Source organism: Lupinus angustifolius, unplaced genomic scaffold (genome assembly GCF_001865875.1).
Source record: "Lupinus angustifolius cultivar Tanjil unplaced genomic scaffold, LupAngTanjil_v1.0 Scaffold_184_35, whole genome shotgun sequence".
Taxonomy (NCBI): Eukaryota; Viridiplantae; Streptophyta; class Magnoliopsida; order Fabales; family Fabaceae; genus Lupinus; species Lupinus angustifolius.
Window position 1 is genome coordinate 7,742 of NW_017726752.1, and position 16,260 is coordinate 24,001.

At 31.7% G+C, this 16,260-nt stretch overlaps 2 protein-coding genes across 2 annotated transcripts; both read right to left on the reverse strand.

The window, feature by feature from the left end:
- Positions 1 to 231: 231 nt before the first annotated feature.
- Positions 232 to 537, reverse strand: LOC109340528 (non-specific lipid-transfer protein A-like). Its single transcript, XM_019578238.1, has one exon. The coding sequence runs from the start codon at positions 535 to 537 to the stop codon at positions 232 to 234; it is 306 nt and encodes a 101-aa protein (XP_019433783.1).
- A 14,832-nt stretch (positions 538 to 15,369) lies between these two features.
- On the reverse strand, positions 15,370 to 15,717 carry LOC109340529 (non-specific lipid-transfer protein A-like). The gene has a single exon (XM_019578239.1). It carries the CDS (start codon positions 15,715 to 15,717, stop codon positions 15,370 to 15,372), a length of 348 nt encoding a protein of 115 aa, XP_019433784.1.
- Positions 15,718 to 16,260: the final 543 nt, after the last annotated feature.

The following is a 16,260-nucleotide window of genomic DNA, read 5'->3' on the forward strand; positions in this document are numbered from 1 at the left end:
ATGGGTTCGAATCAATGATGTTTGGTGAAACTCGAGATTTAACCCATCAGGACATTATTATACTTATACGGAAAGATTATTTTCAATCTAATATCTTCCTTTAGGCCACAATTGTGATGAACTTATAAATATTTGAAGAAATTAGATAGCTTATGAAATTAATGATTTATTCGTTAATGAAATAACGAAGAAAATAAGAATGAGGGACTTCATGTTTGTAGAAATGTAGACTTATGTTTGACAATTTATGTCCTTGGAGATAGAGAATTCCACACTAACACCATATTTCTTGAAAAGAGAGTTTCCCAAGTCATCCTTTATTGTAGGAAAAGCAGCAACGGCTCCTTTAAGGCACTCACAGACATCACGTCTATCAGGTGTAGTAGGTACTGATGATACCAATGCACGGACACCATTACAACATTCACTTGGAGGTGCATCACCACCTTGACCAATGATGTAATTTAAGCATTGAGCTATTTGATTTGTTGCATCATCACGACTAAAGCTCTGTCCTGACTCCACTATCAGGAGCATTATAGCTGTAAAAGCTAGAAATCCTACAAATGTGTTCTTCCTCTTATATGGTTAATGAATTTCCTTGTCTTTTAATGAAAGATATGTGAAGAGACTGAAAATTGAGCTACCATGTACAGTTGCAGATATAAGATATGATGATTATTGTAGATATCCATATTTTTTTTACGGTGAGTGCATCAACTACAATTTATTCATCCTTTTCAATTTAGTTGTTTTACTTATTTTAAGAGTCAATCATTGCCAACACATGACTGGTATGTTATATGTTGACAATAATTTCTTTTTACACTTTCACTGCATAAATTATTTTTCGGTATTTATCAATGCATGTTAATATTTTTTTCCTTCATATCATTTTTCCTTCTACATGAGTGATATGTCACTTCTATTCGATTTAATATTTGAAAATATAAATAATAATAACAATAAATTTATAATTCAATAATAAATAATGATTGCTAAAACAAACAAATATGAACATGCTCTTAATTAATTTAGGAAATGTATAAAATAAAATAAAAACAATAATCATACTATAGATGAAGGAAATGTCGTGAATATTCATTTCTTTTTCATAACTCTTTATTTGAACGGTCGCGATGTATCGCTTCTGTTCTTTAAAATAATTAAAATACACTAGATGATTTAAATAATTTTCTATTTTAAAGTATGTTCTCTAGATTCCTATTGCACTTATTGGTGCTTAAATACTTTAGTTATTTATTAGTTTTTTTATATTTAAATATAATATATTATTAACTATTTTATAGTATTATTTATTAAAAATAATATTATAATATTATTTTACATATTTAATATAATATTTTATTCAAATGAATACTATATTGTATTTATCTGTAAAAATGAATAATACAATAGCTTTAAAGTTGTGGATCCCATTAGACAAGATAAACAAATATAAAGAAAACACATATTAATATAAAAATGTTAAATGCTCTTAAGTATATAAAAAATAACATATAATCTATCCAAGTAGTTCTTCCAACACATCAAATAGTATCATCATGTAGAGAAGTATAGGGGGCTAAAGGAAAGAAGTTTCCATCTAAATGTTTTGACAATTATTTTACACTCATTAATTATTTACCGATGTGGTTTACATCTTTATTCCAAAGATTTATAATTGTGTGGCACCTAAGAATCAACTCTTAGGTTAAGACTGTCTTAACACGATTGATGTGAATTCCTAAAAAAAGTTAATACGTATGACACATAAAAAATATCAGCAACTTTTATGTGCTCAGCCATGCGGCATGCTTCAATTTTCCAAAGAATTCCACGATGAGCACAGTTGAACATACGCGGATGAGTGACAATTGACGTCAATACAACAACTCAGGTGCGGGATAAATATGCCATTTTTGATACGCCACTTCTATTCAATTTAATATATTAAAATATAAATAATAATAACAATAAAATTATTATTCAATAATAAGTAACTATTTCAAAAATAAAACAAACATGAACATATTCTTAATTAATTAAGAAAATGTATAAAATATAAAATAAAAAACAATCATATACTATGGATGAAGGAAGGGTCATAAATATTTATTTTTTAACACATCATTTGAAAATTCATGATGTGTTGCTGGTATTCTATAAAATAATTAAAATACACTCAAACATTTAAATATTTTTCTATTAAAAACTATGTGCACTTTAATATATCATATTATAAATAATAATACTAACAATAAATTTATGTTTCAATAATAAGTAAAGATTGCAAAAATAAAACAAATATGAACATATTATTAATTAATTAAGAAAATTTATAAAATATAAAATAATAATTATCATACTATGGTTGAAGGAAGAGTCATGAATATTCTTTTCTTTTTTTAACTCATCATTTGAACAGTTGTGATGTGTACCTTCTATTGTTTAAAATAGTTAAAATATACTCAAACATTTAAATATTTATCTATTCAGAACTATGTGTTCTTGATTTTCCTATTGCGCATATGGATATGTATGAGGAATATCATCACTCATCACACATATAAGTGAAAAAAACATGTTATTTTATTTTAATATATAATTTTTAATCAAAGAAATCAAGGGTACAACTAGTCCATGCTAATAGCATGTGTAATGTTTGAATACGAGTGGACATGTTGCAAATATAGTTCAATGACCATGTTACCTAATTTGGGAGTAAAAAAGTGTTTTCCATGTTTTGACCCCCAAAAAACGTAATGGTGACTCCAAATTATTTGGTAGAGATCAGAATTGTAGTTTAACACTCCCCAAACCATTTAATCAATTATCCATAAAAAATCCAGCCACAAAAGACTTATGTCAATTACAAAGTCATATAGGATCATTTATTATTTATTGGTGCTTTAATAATTTAGATTTTCTATTATTATTTTTTTGGCAAAAGTGCCTAAGCACAGGATAAGAAAAAAAAAGAAGTACACATTACATGTATTTGAACCCATAGTTAGAGAGACCCAACCAATTCCTATAGCAATCATAACTTATGAAATATGGATAGGAGTTCCACCAAGTGAAGCACTTGGAGAAAGTTCCAAATTTAGCTAGCTTGTCGTCACAAGCATTGCCTTTCCTATAGATGTGTGAGATTTTGAAGTTCAATTCTGGACATTAATTTCTTACAAAGAAACCATCTCGCATCCAAATTCCAAGGCACCGCTACTTTACCTTCAAAAATTTCCACTACTAATGAAGAATCACATTCCAACCATAGCACATGCCAACCTTTCGTATCAGCTAAATCCACTGCCAATATGGGAGAGCTTAATTCAACAAAGCAAGCAGTGCAATCCCCCGAAGCATTCCTGAAGATTCTACCACCCCTACATGGCCAGGAGAGCCAAAGGTTGATCCATCAGTGTTCACTTTCGTCCCACCCAGCCTTGGAGCTTGCTATATGACCTCCACCATTTTAGGGCCTCTTCTGTGATTGATCTTGATATCCCAACTTCTGAGGATTGTGAAATCCATGATGGAGGAGTTGGACCAGGAATGATAAAGCTTACCAGATAAAGCAATGTCCAATCTGAGATTGGTGATAACTCTACTGAAAGTTACACTACTGCCTTCAAATCTCATTTTGTTTCTAGTGATCCAAATTTGGATGATTGTTAGGATGATACAAGATCGAAGAGTGTCTTTGAGTTGAGGACTCCAACCAAGGTTTCAATTGCCAAGTAGAGCTTGCAATGATGACATGTTTAGGTTGCAATGGAATATGCTACCAAGCCAATTCCAGACATGAGTGGCCAACTTACATGAAAGGAAGATGTGGTTGGAGGATTCCAATTTACAAGTACATATACTACACCTGGATACTGTTTGGCAGCCACGTTTATTGAGGTTTTCATCAGTTGGCCCTTTGTTATACAACCATCTCCAAGTGATGAATGTTTTAGAAGGAGGGATGGCCCTTGACCATATACTCTTGAACCAGTTCTATTGAGAAGCAATAGGAATGCAATGCAAGTAAGATTGTTTGAATGAAAGGATACCATCCCCAGAGTTTTTCTAAATGTCTCTATCATTATTTGTTGTAATTGTCGTTTGAGTAATTTGATTACAAACCTGAGGAAATGTGTGCATAAGGCTGCTTGGAATGATCCATTTATTACCCTGGATGAAATCCACCACTGATGTGAACCAGAATGAACCTAAGAAGGATAATGATGATTTAAGAGGCATGAGTGGGCCCATGACAAGGGCAAGGGCCAAACGAGTGCACAATGCACTTAGCCTACTCATCCAAGACATCAAGGGAATTCCCTTTAGCTCAAACCAAGGGAGTCACCTCTTTCATCACATCACATTACAAGTGGGCCAATATGGGGACAATAAGCCCCAACCTTTTTAATAAGGGCACGACCATGTTTCTAAAACATGGCTAGGACACATTTATTGTGTCCTAAGTTGTTTCATTTAAAGCATTTAACTTGTCTTTGTTTTAATTTCAGATTAAATAAAGCTTTGAATATTATTCAAGTTGTCATCCACTCAAGCATAAATTCAAGCCAAGTTTGAACAATCTTTCAAAAGCAACCGTCCAAGAATAAATGAAGCTTTGAAGATCATTCAAGTTGTCGTCCACATGATTTCAAGCCATGTTTGAACAATCTTTCAAAGGCAACCGTCCAAGGCAAGTTTCAAGGGTTTGATCTGTCCACTTTTGAAATTCAAATGCAAGGGTGCCGTCCACTTTAATGTGCACATTGAATGAACCGTCCAAGCTTAAGTTCAGTGTGCAAAGTAGCCGTCCAAAGGGTTAATGCATTCATGAATCAACCAAGTGAGAATTCGTGCAAGGCATTTAACATACACATTGATCATGGAAGCAATTACTTCATGGAAGACTCAAGTGGCCGAATTATCATAAAAAACAATGATTCCAAGACTTAGAAATTAAAGCTTTGTCATGGAAAACAAAAATGTCATTAAGTGTAATTTGAAAGTAACCTAGGATTCGGTTGAGACTACTTGGACCAACCCTAGTTTGGCCTATATTTGTATTGCTTTCGGATGAATGAAGATTAACTTAGTTTTCGAATCAAAAATTACAAGGTTTAATCCTTTTGAGTGAGAGTATCTCTTCTCCATACTTCTTGGCTGATCCAAGATTATAATTCTTATCAAGAACCACGTTCTTGTGGCGAATATCCCCCGGCTTATCAACACCTTTTGTTGTGGCGCCATTCCCCCTTCAATCTTCACCATCTTCTTTTCTCCAAAACATTTCAATTCGGCCTAAAGTTAACCATCAAAGATAACCCATCAAACCGCGGGTTCCCTTGCACCAAACAAGATAGATTGTTGTAAAAAGGATCTCCTGGAGAGGTTCTCATCAACCACCTTAGCATTTAGTAAAGAATGGCAGGACTTAGGGATGTTTAGAATGTCAACCAAGGGATTCCCTAACCAGTTATCCTTCCAGAAATTAGTGTTCTTGCCATCACCAATCATGCATAAGGAATTGGTCTGAACCATTGTCCAATTTTGCTTGATTCCATGCCAAATAGAGGACTTGAAATATCTAGGTGAGGGTTTGAAATGAGAACCAAATCTGTCTCTGTAAAAGCAAGCCCAATCCTGGTGTGAGGATAACATTAACGAGGTTAACTTTAGCAAACCAGCTTTGTTCATCATTTTGATGGATCTCAGCCCCATACCTCCCTCCTTTGTTGATGTGCATATGGTTATCCACTTAACTGTGCAAATTTTCCTGACCTCAGTGTCTCCAGCCCAGATAAAATTCCTAATCTTCATGTCTAGGTCCTTGATCAATTGGATTGGCCATGTATAAAAGTGAAAGTTGTATGACAACATACTATGAACCACTGATCTTACCAGTTCAACCCTGCCCATGATAGATAAACAAGATCCTTTCCAATTTGCTAGCTTCTGAACAATTTTATTAGCAATTGGTTGAAGGTGCAGTTTCTTGAGTTTTCCTTTAAACAAAGGATTACCTAAATACATAAAGGATAGGGAACCAAGAGAATAGCCTAACAAATCAGTTAGCCTAGCAATTTTCCTAGTAGGAGAATTGGTAGTGTAGAACTTGCACTTTGCAGCATTTATAATCTGTCTAGAGTTTTGAGCATAGTCAAGAATTAACTGGTTTAATGAGAGGATTTCCCTTTTGATACCCTTGCAAAAAATTAGAATGTCATCAGCATACAAAACATGGCTTGGAGTTTTCAAATTGGCAGGACCAGAGATTATGCTGAGTCTTCCTTCATTCACCAATTTGGATATACCCCTGCTAAAGACATCATCTTCAGCTAGATAAAACAACAAAGGGGAAAGAGGATCACCTTACCTAACTCCTCTCTTGCAACTGAAGTAGCCCACATTTTGACCATTGATGCTGACAGAGATTTTAGCATAAAGAAGGATTACCCTGACCCAAGCAATGAATTTTTGAGTGAAACCAAAAGTCTGAAGAGTTTTAAGAAGAAACTCCCAATTCATTATGTCAAAATCTTTTCTAATATCCAACTTTAGTATCATATTGCCACCAAAATTTTTATGGTCCAAAAGGTTTGTTGCTTCAGAGGCAAGGAAAATGCAATCGAAAATGTGCCTATCTTTCAAAAAGCCTCTTTGTTGGGGAGACACTATTTTAGCTGCAATTGTGGCCAATCTATCAGCAAGCACCTTTGTGATAATCTTGAATTGAAAGTTAGCCAAAGCAATCGGTCTAAAATCCTCCACCTTGTTAGCCCCCGAGAATTTTTGTATGAGAGCTATGCTGTTTGCATTCATGTTTGAAAGGATCCATCCCTGAGAGAAGAATTGCCATACAGAATTGCAAACCTCCTGCTCAACAATGTCCCAATATATATGAGATAAGCAACCTCCAAAACCATTAGGGCCAGGGGCACCTTCACCTTTCATAGGAAACACTGCATTTTTATTTCCTCCGTAGATGGCTTTTTGGTAAGCATATCATTATCAGCTTCTTCAACCAAAGAGGGAATGACAGACTGAATTAAAGGTGAATTGGTTGTGATATTTTTAGTTGCAAATAAGTCCTGATAATAACTCAATACATGATTACCAATATCCTCAGCATCAGTGAGAATTCTTTCTCCATCATTCAACAAGAACATAGACTTTGTATTTTGCCTTATCTTTGTCACTTTATAAAGAAAAAAAAGCTGTGTTTCTATCCGCATTGGCATTCCATTCACATCTAGCCTTTTCTTTCCAGAAAATCTCTTCCATATTTTGAGCTTCATCTTCCTGATCCCTAAGATCCTGGTCATCATTAAGCATCTCATTTTGGATTGATTCCACAGCTAGCATAGAATTTTTAACATTAAGTTGGATGTTTCCAAAGACAGTAACATTCCAACTTTTAAGCTCATTTTTGAGGATTTTGAGTTTCTGGGAGAGAATGAACATTGGGCAACCAAAAACTGCTGTACCTCAAGCCTGAGTAATTACTCTTCTACAATCCAGGTGCAAAGTCCACATTTTATGAAACTTGAAGGTTGTTGGCCTTTGTTGGTTAACCATCTCATAGCACATCAAAAGAGGGTGATGATTAGAGGAGATCCTTGGCAAGGTGCAACAAGAAGTCTGAGACCATGAGTTAAACCAATTATCATTACAGAGACTTCTATCTAATCTCTTTTCTATAAGAGCCAAACCTCTTCTTCTATTAGACCAAGTGAAGGGATACCCTCTAGATGTCAAATGAATGGGGTTGGCATTATCTGTAAAAGCCTTGAATTCCTCAGATGGCAGCCTTGCAGGAAGCCTAGATCCTTTGCATTCATGAGCACCAAGGAGAACATTAAAATCACCAATGCAACACCAAGGAGCAGAGGAAGAGTGCATTATAGAATGGAGTTCAATCCAAAGGTTTCTTCTGATAATGTATCTAGTATGTGCATAAACTGCAGTGACATTGATATATTTTCCCTCTATGTTGATAACAATAGAAATTTGTTGTGCCGAATTAGAGATAATGCTAGGATCTAAACCAGTTTTGCATAACCCCCATAGTCTGGGAAAAAGATTATCCCTTTCATTAGCAACAAAGAGAGTAAGATTTAAGTCATTCCAAAAACTAGTATTTATTGCAGCTGATAGAATTAAAGACTCAACAAGGAACACTAGATCTGACTTATGAACAAGACACAAATTTTTAAGAACCAACCTTGTGTTAAGGTTTCCTAATCCTCTATAATTCCAATAGAGAATCTTCATTGAGCACTCTTGATATTTCCATCCCTACGGGTAAATTGAACTCTTACTTGGCTTCCCTTCTTCCTTATTTTTTTTATTTTGGGATTTGCTTAGAACTGGTGTGAAATTACTTTCCTCCTCTTGATTCTCTTCTTCCTCAGCCTAGAGCCTACCAACAATCCTTATGTCATTAGCTGCCACAGGATTTGAAATGTGCTCAGTTTCTTGAACTATGAATTCCCCTCCCAAATCCTGCTGGAAGGGTATGTCATTCTCAGGCAACGAGCATTCGTCCAGATTTTCATTTAAAAACTCCATACTATGATCTCTTCTCAAGGGAATTTCAGGAGTGAGAGCAACCCTTTCCATCTAGTTTATGTTTATATCTTCCATGTTGTCGGTCTCCAATTCTATGACTAGATCATTAACCTTAGCTCTATCCAAAATAGGAGTTTTCTCTTGTACCTTTTTCTTAAGTTTTAGGACCTCCTCTGCTGTAGTCTTCTTGGCTTTACGACAGTTAGAAAGTAAATGTCCAATAACATTGCATTTGGTGCACATTTCAGGCAGATTTTCATATTCAATACCTACAAAGAAGGCAAATCCTTCCCTTTCAACTAGAATCTGCTCAGGCATATCAGCCTTGAGATTTATCTCTATCAACACTCTTTCAAAATGACCAAAGGATCGATTGCTTGTTGCTCCATCCAAGGAGATAGGAGTTCCAACGCCACCAGCTATGGAAAAAAGTATTTTGGGACTCCAATATTCCTAGGGCAAACTGAGGATCCTCACCCAACTTTGAGAATGGGTTTGTCTTTGGATGCTGGGATTAAAATCTGGAGTCCATAGAAATAGCCTAAGCACTCCTGGCTTGAGATTCCAGGAACCGGTAGAACAAATCAATCTCATATCTTCAAGAGAGGAGAAAGAGAACTCATAGAATCCCTTGCCTAGAGATAATATACTCCATCTTCCTACCATATTCCACACAGTTGTTAGCTTTGCTTTTAGGTTCGTAAACTTCATTGGTGTGTCCCCCTTAGATAGAATAATACTGCCATGAAGATGTGACTTGCATCATTGCAAACCAGCTTGGTACTCAGATTCTGGAATTTTTATAGCCACTGCATCACCCTTTATGCAGGATTGAGGTAGTTGAGAGAAGGAAATGTCACAAGTATGCCCAAGCACTTGTGCAAAGGTTTTTTCGGTGGTGCATTTTCAGCTGGCTTTTCATCATGAGCTTGATGTGTTTCTTCAAGAAAACTCCAAGGAATAAACATAGTTTCCATTTTAAACGAAGATCCAACAAGCTTGGAAAGGAATCTCCAAGAAAGTTGGAACCCTAGCAGAGCATCCTCGAAGACTGTTAGGTTTTCTATATTTTAATATTATATAATATAAATAATATTATTTATTATATATAATATTATGATATTATTTATTAAAAATAAAATTATAATATTATTTAACATATCTAATATATTCTTTTATTCAAATCATTATTATTGTTGTATTTATCTATAAAAAAAGAACAATACAATAGCTTTAGTGTTGTGGATCCTATAAGACAGGACGAGCAAACACAAATTAATATAAAAAAATTAAATGCTCTTAAGGATATAACAAATAACATATAATCAATCCAAGTTGTTCTCCAAAAGCATCAAATAGCACCAACATGTAGAGAAGTGTATGGGACAAAAGCAAAGAAGTTTTAATCTAAATGTTTTAACAATTATTTTACACTCATTAACTATTTATTGATATTGTTTTCATCTTTATTGCTAAGATTTATAACGATATGGTACCTAAGATTCAACTCTTAGGTTAAAACTCTCTTAACAAGAAGGATGTGAATTCCTGAAAAAGTTAATGTATAAGACATAACAAATGTCATAATTGTTTTCTCTAAGTTTCCTTTAGACTTTATTCTATAAGGAGTGCTAGAAATATCTTGAAAGTGTATATTTTTTTATTCAAATGGAATTATTTTAAAATCAAAATTTTCCATTCAATAATTTTTTACTATCATATAATTTTTTTTTCATAATCAATGTTTAGACAAATATTCAAACCGTAGTTATAAAAACCGTTTCGTACCGGCCGGTTCAACCGGAAAACCGGTGAACCAGACCCCTAACCGGTACGGTACAGGTGTTGAACTGGCCAAGTATCAAACCGGTCAAAACCGGTAAACTGGCCGGTATTTTACAAAACCGGCCGGTTTATACACATATTTTTTTAAAAAAAATAAATTAAAAACTTAAAAATCCCTTACAAGGTGGCCCACATTTCCAACCATTCTTCAAGGCACATACTTCCAAAGCATACTTAGATTATACCTTTTGGTTCCTAACATACATTTGTATAATCTTGGAGTACTGTCTGAAGATAGGATTTGATATAAAAATATAATATTCATATGAGACAACTTTGACTCATTGGTGTTAAATGTTAAAACTCCAAATTTATTTGTTTTGTAGAGTGAGTTGTGAACTTATGTCATTTATTTATATTTTGCGGTTGTTAAGTGATACTTTTGGTTTGATATATGTTTTTTAATTTAGACTTTGAATTTGTTAAAGACTTAAAGTTGTTTATTTATGTGAATTTTGACTAGATTATAAATATGGATTATAAATTTGAGTATCTACCTATTTGGAATTTTTTTTGTTATAGGTTTATATATATAAAAATATAAGTAGTATGTCCAGTTTAACCGGCATGCGGTTTAATTACTGAACCACTGGTTGAACCACTATATCACTATACCAGTACCCTGACCGATTTGATAACCGGTATGGTTTTAACAACACTGATTCAAACATTATAGTGAGGTTATCTTTCCAAATGGGAACATTAATTTCTCCCTAATTTAATTTTGCATTTATTCACTAATTTTTGCGGTGATTTGGAACTGTTGTCGTTTCAAGTCTGTGTTCAAGGGATGGTACAAAAGAATTGTATAAATATTTGTCTTTGGCAACGTTCTTCAATCGTCCCTAAAGTGTTAAAAAAACACTTTGTTTATATTTTTAGGGGACAATTTGTTTGTGTCGATATAGGTAACGTTTGATATTGCAAAGTCATCAATTACTTAAATTCGTTTAGATAATGTTTTATACTTGCACATACTTCTTTTATTATTTTATTTAAACTACGGCAAATATTTGTTTCTAGCGTCATTAATGATTGATTTTTACATAGTTATCTTGAGTAAAGATGGGATATGTTATTTTGTCATGCTAAATTTCAAGTTTAATGGATAATGTAATGGAAATTAAGAAGCTGCATAAATAATGTTAAATATTATAAAAATAAATAAATATAGGTTATGTTTGGCAAAACTCCTTTTTTTTTTTTTTGAAGTAACTGGTGCAACAGCACCCCACCAATATATTAGCTTAGAAAGAAGTCAATTACAAGGAAGGACATCTATAATTAGGAAGATAAAGCCTCTTTCTAGAAAATTTTTGAGAAATGAAGGAAGGGATTTCACCAGTGACAGATCTAGGACTTAGAGGCAGAGTGTGCAATATATGTAAAATATTGTTGATTTTTTGTCAATATTGTTGAAGACGTTTCGCTAAAAATAAGTCTCTAAGAATTCATTCGTCCATGCATTTTTCATTCGATTACACGATCTATATTTTACAGTTTTCATAATTGGAAAAACTTTCTAAGTTGTATTGCTAATTTTAAAGAAGACAAATTAATTCAGTAAACAATATAATGTGTCTTCTACTTTCAACCAACTTATCTTGGAGATTATTTATTCCTTTCGAAGAAGCAAATTCAACACTATTATCGTATCAAGTTGATTATTAAAATCACCAATTTAGTTGAACAAAAATCACTTCAATAAAACTTTGGAAACTTAATGAGTTTTGTTATATTAAAACTAGAGAATAAATCGACTAAACTCGAACAAGACATACAAAGAAGCAACTGAGTATTTTTCTCGGAGAAATGACCATGGAGTTTCTTAAGTTGCATATCTATAATATTATAAAATAATTCGACACATCAATGATAAAAAAAATTGTGAAACATGTCACCATTTACAAAAAATAAATTTTGGGCTTGTAGAGTTATAATCGACAGTATAATATCTATGTTCTATCAATATAAAAATTTATACATGATCAATACATTATTCACATTTATTAAGATTACATTTTTTAGGAGTAAATAATGATTAAATATAGATGATGTATGATATAGTTAAAATATATAGAACTTCATACACTATTAATATATATTTTTCTTTATAAATAACATACATATTTTTTCAAAAAAAATCCAGGGTGTGCATTTGCGCACCCAGAATACAACATAACATTGTCTCTAGATTTCACTCTAAGAAGTAAGACATTTGGAAGAAATACTAAAATTAGCTAATTTATCAACACAAAAATTTTCTTTCCTATAAACATGAGATACTTAAATTTGCATAAACTCCATGATGCCTTTGGAAAGCTCCTAAATGACTTATAAGTCGGTCAATAAAATTATATGATTACAAAATAAGTTATTTGATTTTGCACGACAAAAGAGTTTATAAATCCAGAAAATACATATTTGATATGTCAATAAGAGCTTACTTAAGAATCCATATTTCATAAGTGATGTCACTTATGACTTATAAATCAGAACCTTATTTTAATTTACTTGTACTATCTAATTATAAGTTAATTTTACAAAATATAAATATTGTTTTACCAAATAGATTACAGTCTCAAACTTTTTTGTGCCTAGCTTTTAAGTTCTTAACTGTCTTAGAATTTATCATCAGCAGCATATTTAATGCATGGTATGGATTAAACTTTTGAATTTTTTCTTATTTTTTGAAAAATAAGCTTAAAACGTAGATTATGTATGCTTGACTATGTAGAAAATAAACAAATAATCTCATACATTTTTTATAATTTACTATGTAGAAAATAATCATTCTACCTTACCCAAATAAAACAGATTAATTTATATTTAGTTTTTAGCTAAGGTACCCTAAAGATAAACAAATTATAATCTCACAATTTATAAACTGAAACTAAAAACTTAATTTATAACAAATGAACAGTAATTATTTATGAGTGATGAAGATATAAGATGAATTATTAAACTTTTGTTGTTTTACAATCTTCAACTTTGGCACAATTATCGATTGTTTAATAAATATGTAGCAATAATGTACATTTTTATTTACATTATTAACAAATCATCAATTATATAAGTATAATAATTTTATTTAAGACTAAATCATTATAAATATCTATAATCCTAGCACTTGAGTCGATAGCTGAAAAAAATGGAAGGTATGTTATTAACGGGTTTCTGTACTTAACAAAACAAAAGTTGTGCTGAACTTAATGCATCACTTCAGCTAGAAACATCATAGCACTTGGCACTTATTTTGGTTTATTATGTTTCCCTTTATTATGTTTAGCTACTTATTTACCTCTCTCACACAAATGCTTACACACCTGCGTATTATACCATTTGTTTTTATTATTGAATACAAAATGAAAGCATGCAGTACATATAGATTTTCTTATGTGATATAATTATTGTTCTTTTTGATTTATATACCCAAATTAGTCACCCAGTCTGAATATTAACAAGATTTAGCTTAGTGGCAGATAAGCAAGTGATGCATTATGCCAATTATAAAATTCAACTTGAATCCTTACAAGCACAATAAATTTTGTTTATGTTGTAACAAATATTTCACAATCTTTTGTTCATTCCATTTATTAATAAAGATCATTGTAAGATGACCATAATATAAATTATATATATATATGACTTAAATAAATATTTTTAAATATATTATTATCCATTTTTTCTTAGATTAGCTACTTGGGTTTTCTCGTTATTTACCTCCCTCACACAAATGCATAGACACCAACGTTATACCATTTGTTTTTGTTATGGATCACAAAATGAAATGATGCCATACATATACAATTTACTTATGAGATATAATATTTGTTCTCTCGATTCTATATATTCAAAGTTATTCACCCATCCCTAATTTTAACATATAATTTAATTTAGGGGTAGATGAGCAAATGATATATGATATCAATCATAAATTTCAATTTGAATCCTCCCTAACACAACCAACTGCGGTTATGTTGTGCCAAATATCTTCAGGAATCTTTTCTTCATTATTTGTTTTATTAAAGATTATTGCAAGATTAGCATAATACAAATTATGTAAAAATTAAATTAGATATCCATTTATTATTACTACTCTCATCAACTCTAACAACATTGAAGTAGGGATATCTCATTTATTTAATAAACTAATTTCTTCATTACTTTGAGCTCAAGGGATGCTGCACAAAAACAAACCAAAAATATCAGTAAGTATGGTAATAAAAAACTATCAAGTAAATAAAAAGTAACAATGATCTGTTAACTATTTGACTAAACAAAAACGGTGAACAATCAAATTAATCTAGTGTTACTAGTAGCCCTTTTGAAGTTTTGTGTCAATGATTAAGTTCTTAAAAGTTGTAAGAGAAATTGATGTACTTATTTGGAGTGTTAAGTCATCAAAACAACAATGTGATATAAATGGCTGACCCCAAGGTAGGATCTCTGATTGCATTGCTTTTTCTCCTCGTAATATTTTAAGCCCCATATTTTTCAATATTTAAATAAAGTATAAAATTATGAAATAAATAAATAATCGAAAACATGTTTGTATTTAAATTATAGTTTTCTTTAATATTGTGGTATTTTGACTTTAAAAATTCTTATTGATTTTGAAGTGTATAAGAAAAATGTTTTAGTTAACGAAATTTTATTTTATGTGAATAAAGATTGATTCACTTCATAAAAATTTAACTTACGTCTCAAAATGACATGAGTTCGAATCAATGATGTTTGGTGAAACTCGAGATTTAACCTCTTAGGACATTATTATACTTATACAGGAAGGTTATTTTCAATTTAATATCTTCCTTTAGGCCACAATTGTGACGAACTTATAAATATTTGAAGAAATTAGATAGCTTATGAAATTAATGATTTATTCCTTAATGAAATAATGAAGAAAATAAAAATGAGGGACTTCATGTTTGTAGAAATGTAGACTTATGTTTGACAATTTATGTCCTTGGAGATAGAGAATTCCACACTAACACCATATTTCTTGAAAAGAGAGTTTGCGAAGTCATCCTTTATTGTAGGAAAAGCAGCAACGACTCCTTTAAGGCACTCACATGCATCACGTCTATCAGGTGTAGTAGGTACTAATGATATCAATGCACGGACACCATTACAACATTCACTTGGAGGTGCATCACCACCTTGACCAATGATGTAATTTAAGCATTGAGCTATTTGATTTGTTGCATCATCACGACTAAAGCTCTGTCCTGACTCCACTATCAGGAGCATTATAGCTATAAAAGCTAGAAATCCTACAAATGTGTTCTTCATCTTATATGGTTAATGAATTTCCTTGTCTTTTAATGAAAGATATGTGAAGAGACTAAAAATTGAGCTACCATGTACAGTTGCAGATATAAGATATGATGATTATTGTAGATATCCATATTTTTTTTACGGTGAGTGCATCAACTACAATTTATTCATCCTTTTCAATTTAGTTGTTTTACTTATTTTAAGAGTCAATCATTGCCAACACATGAGTGGTATGTTATATGTTGATAATACTTTCTTTTACACTTTCACTGCATAAATTATTTTTCGGTATTTATCAATGCATGTTAATATTTTTTTCCTTCATATCATTTTTCCTTCTACATGAGTGATATGTCACTTCTATTCGATTTAATATTTGAAAATATAAATAATAATAACAATAAATTTATAATTCAATAATAAGTAATGATTGCTAAAACAAACAAATATGAACGTGCTCTTAATTAATTTAGGAAATGTATAAAATATAAGTCCTTAAAAGTTGTAATAGAAATTGATGTACTTATTTGGAGTGTTAAATCATCAAAACAATAACGT

Coding starts and splice junctions, on each gene's coding strand:
- LOC109340528 (XM_019578238.1), bottom strand. CDS start 537: ATGCTCCTGATAGTGGAGTCAGGACAGAGCTTTAGTCGTGATGATGCA.
- LOC109340529 (XM_019578239.1), bottom strand. CDS start 15,717: ATGAAGAACACATTTGTAGGATTTCTAGCTTTTATAGCTATAATGCTC.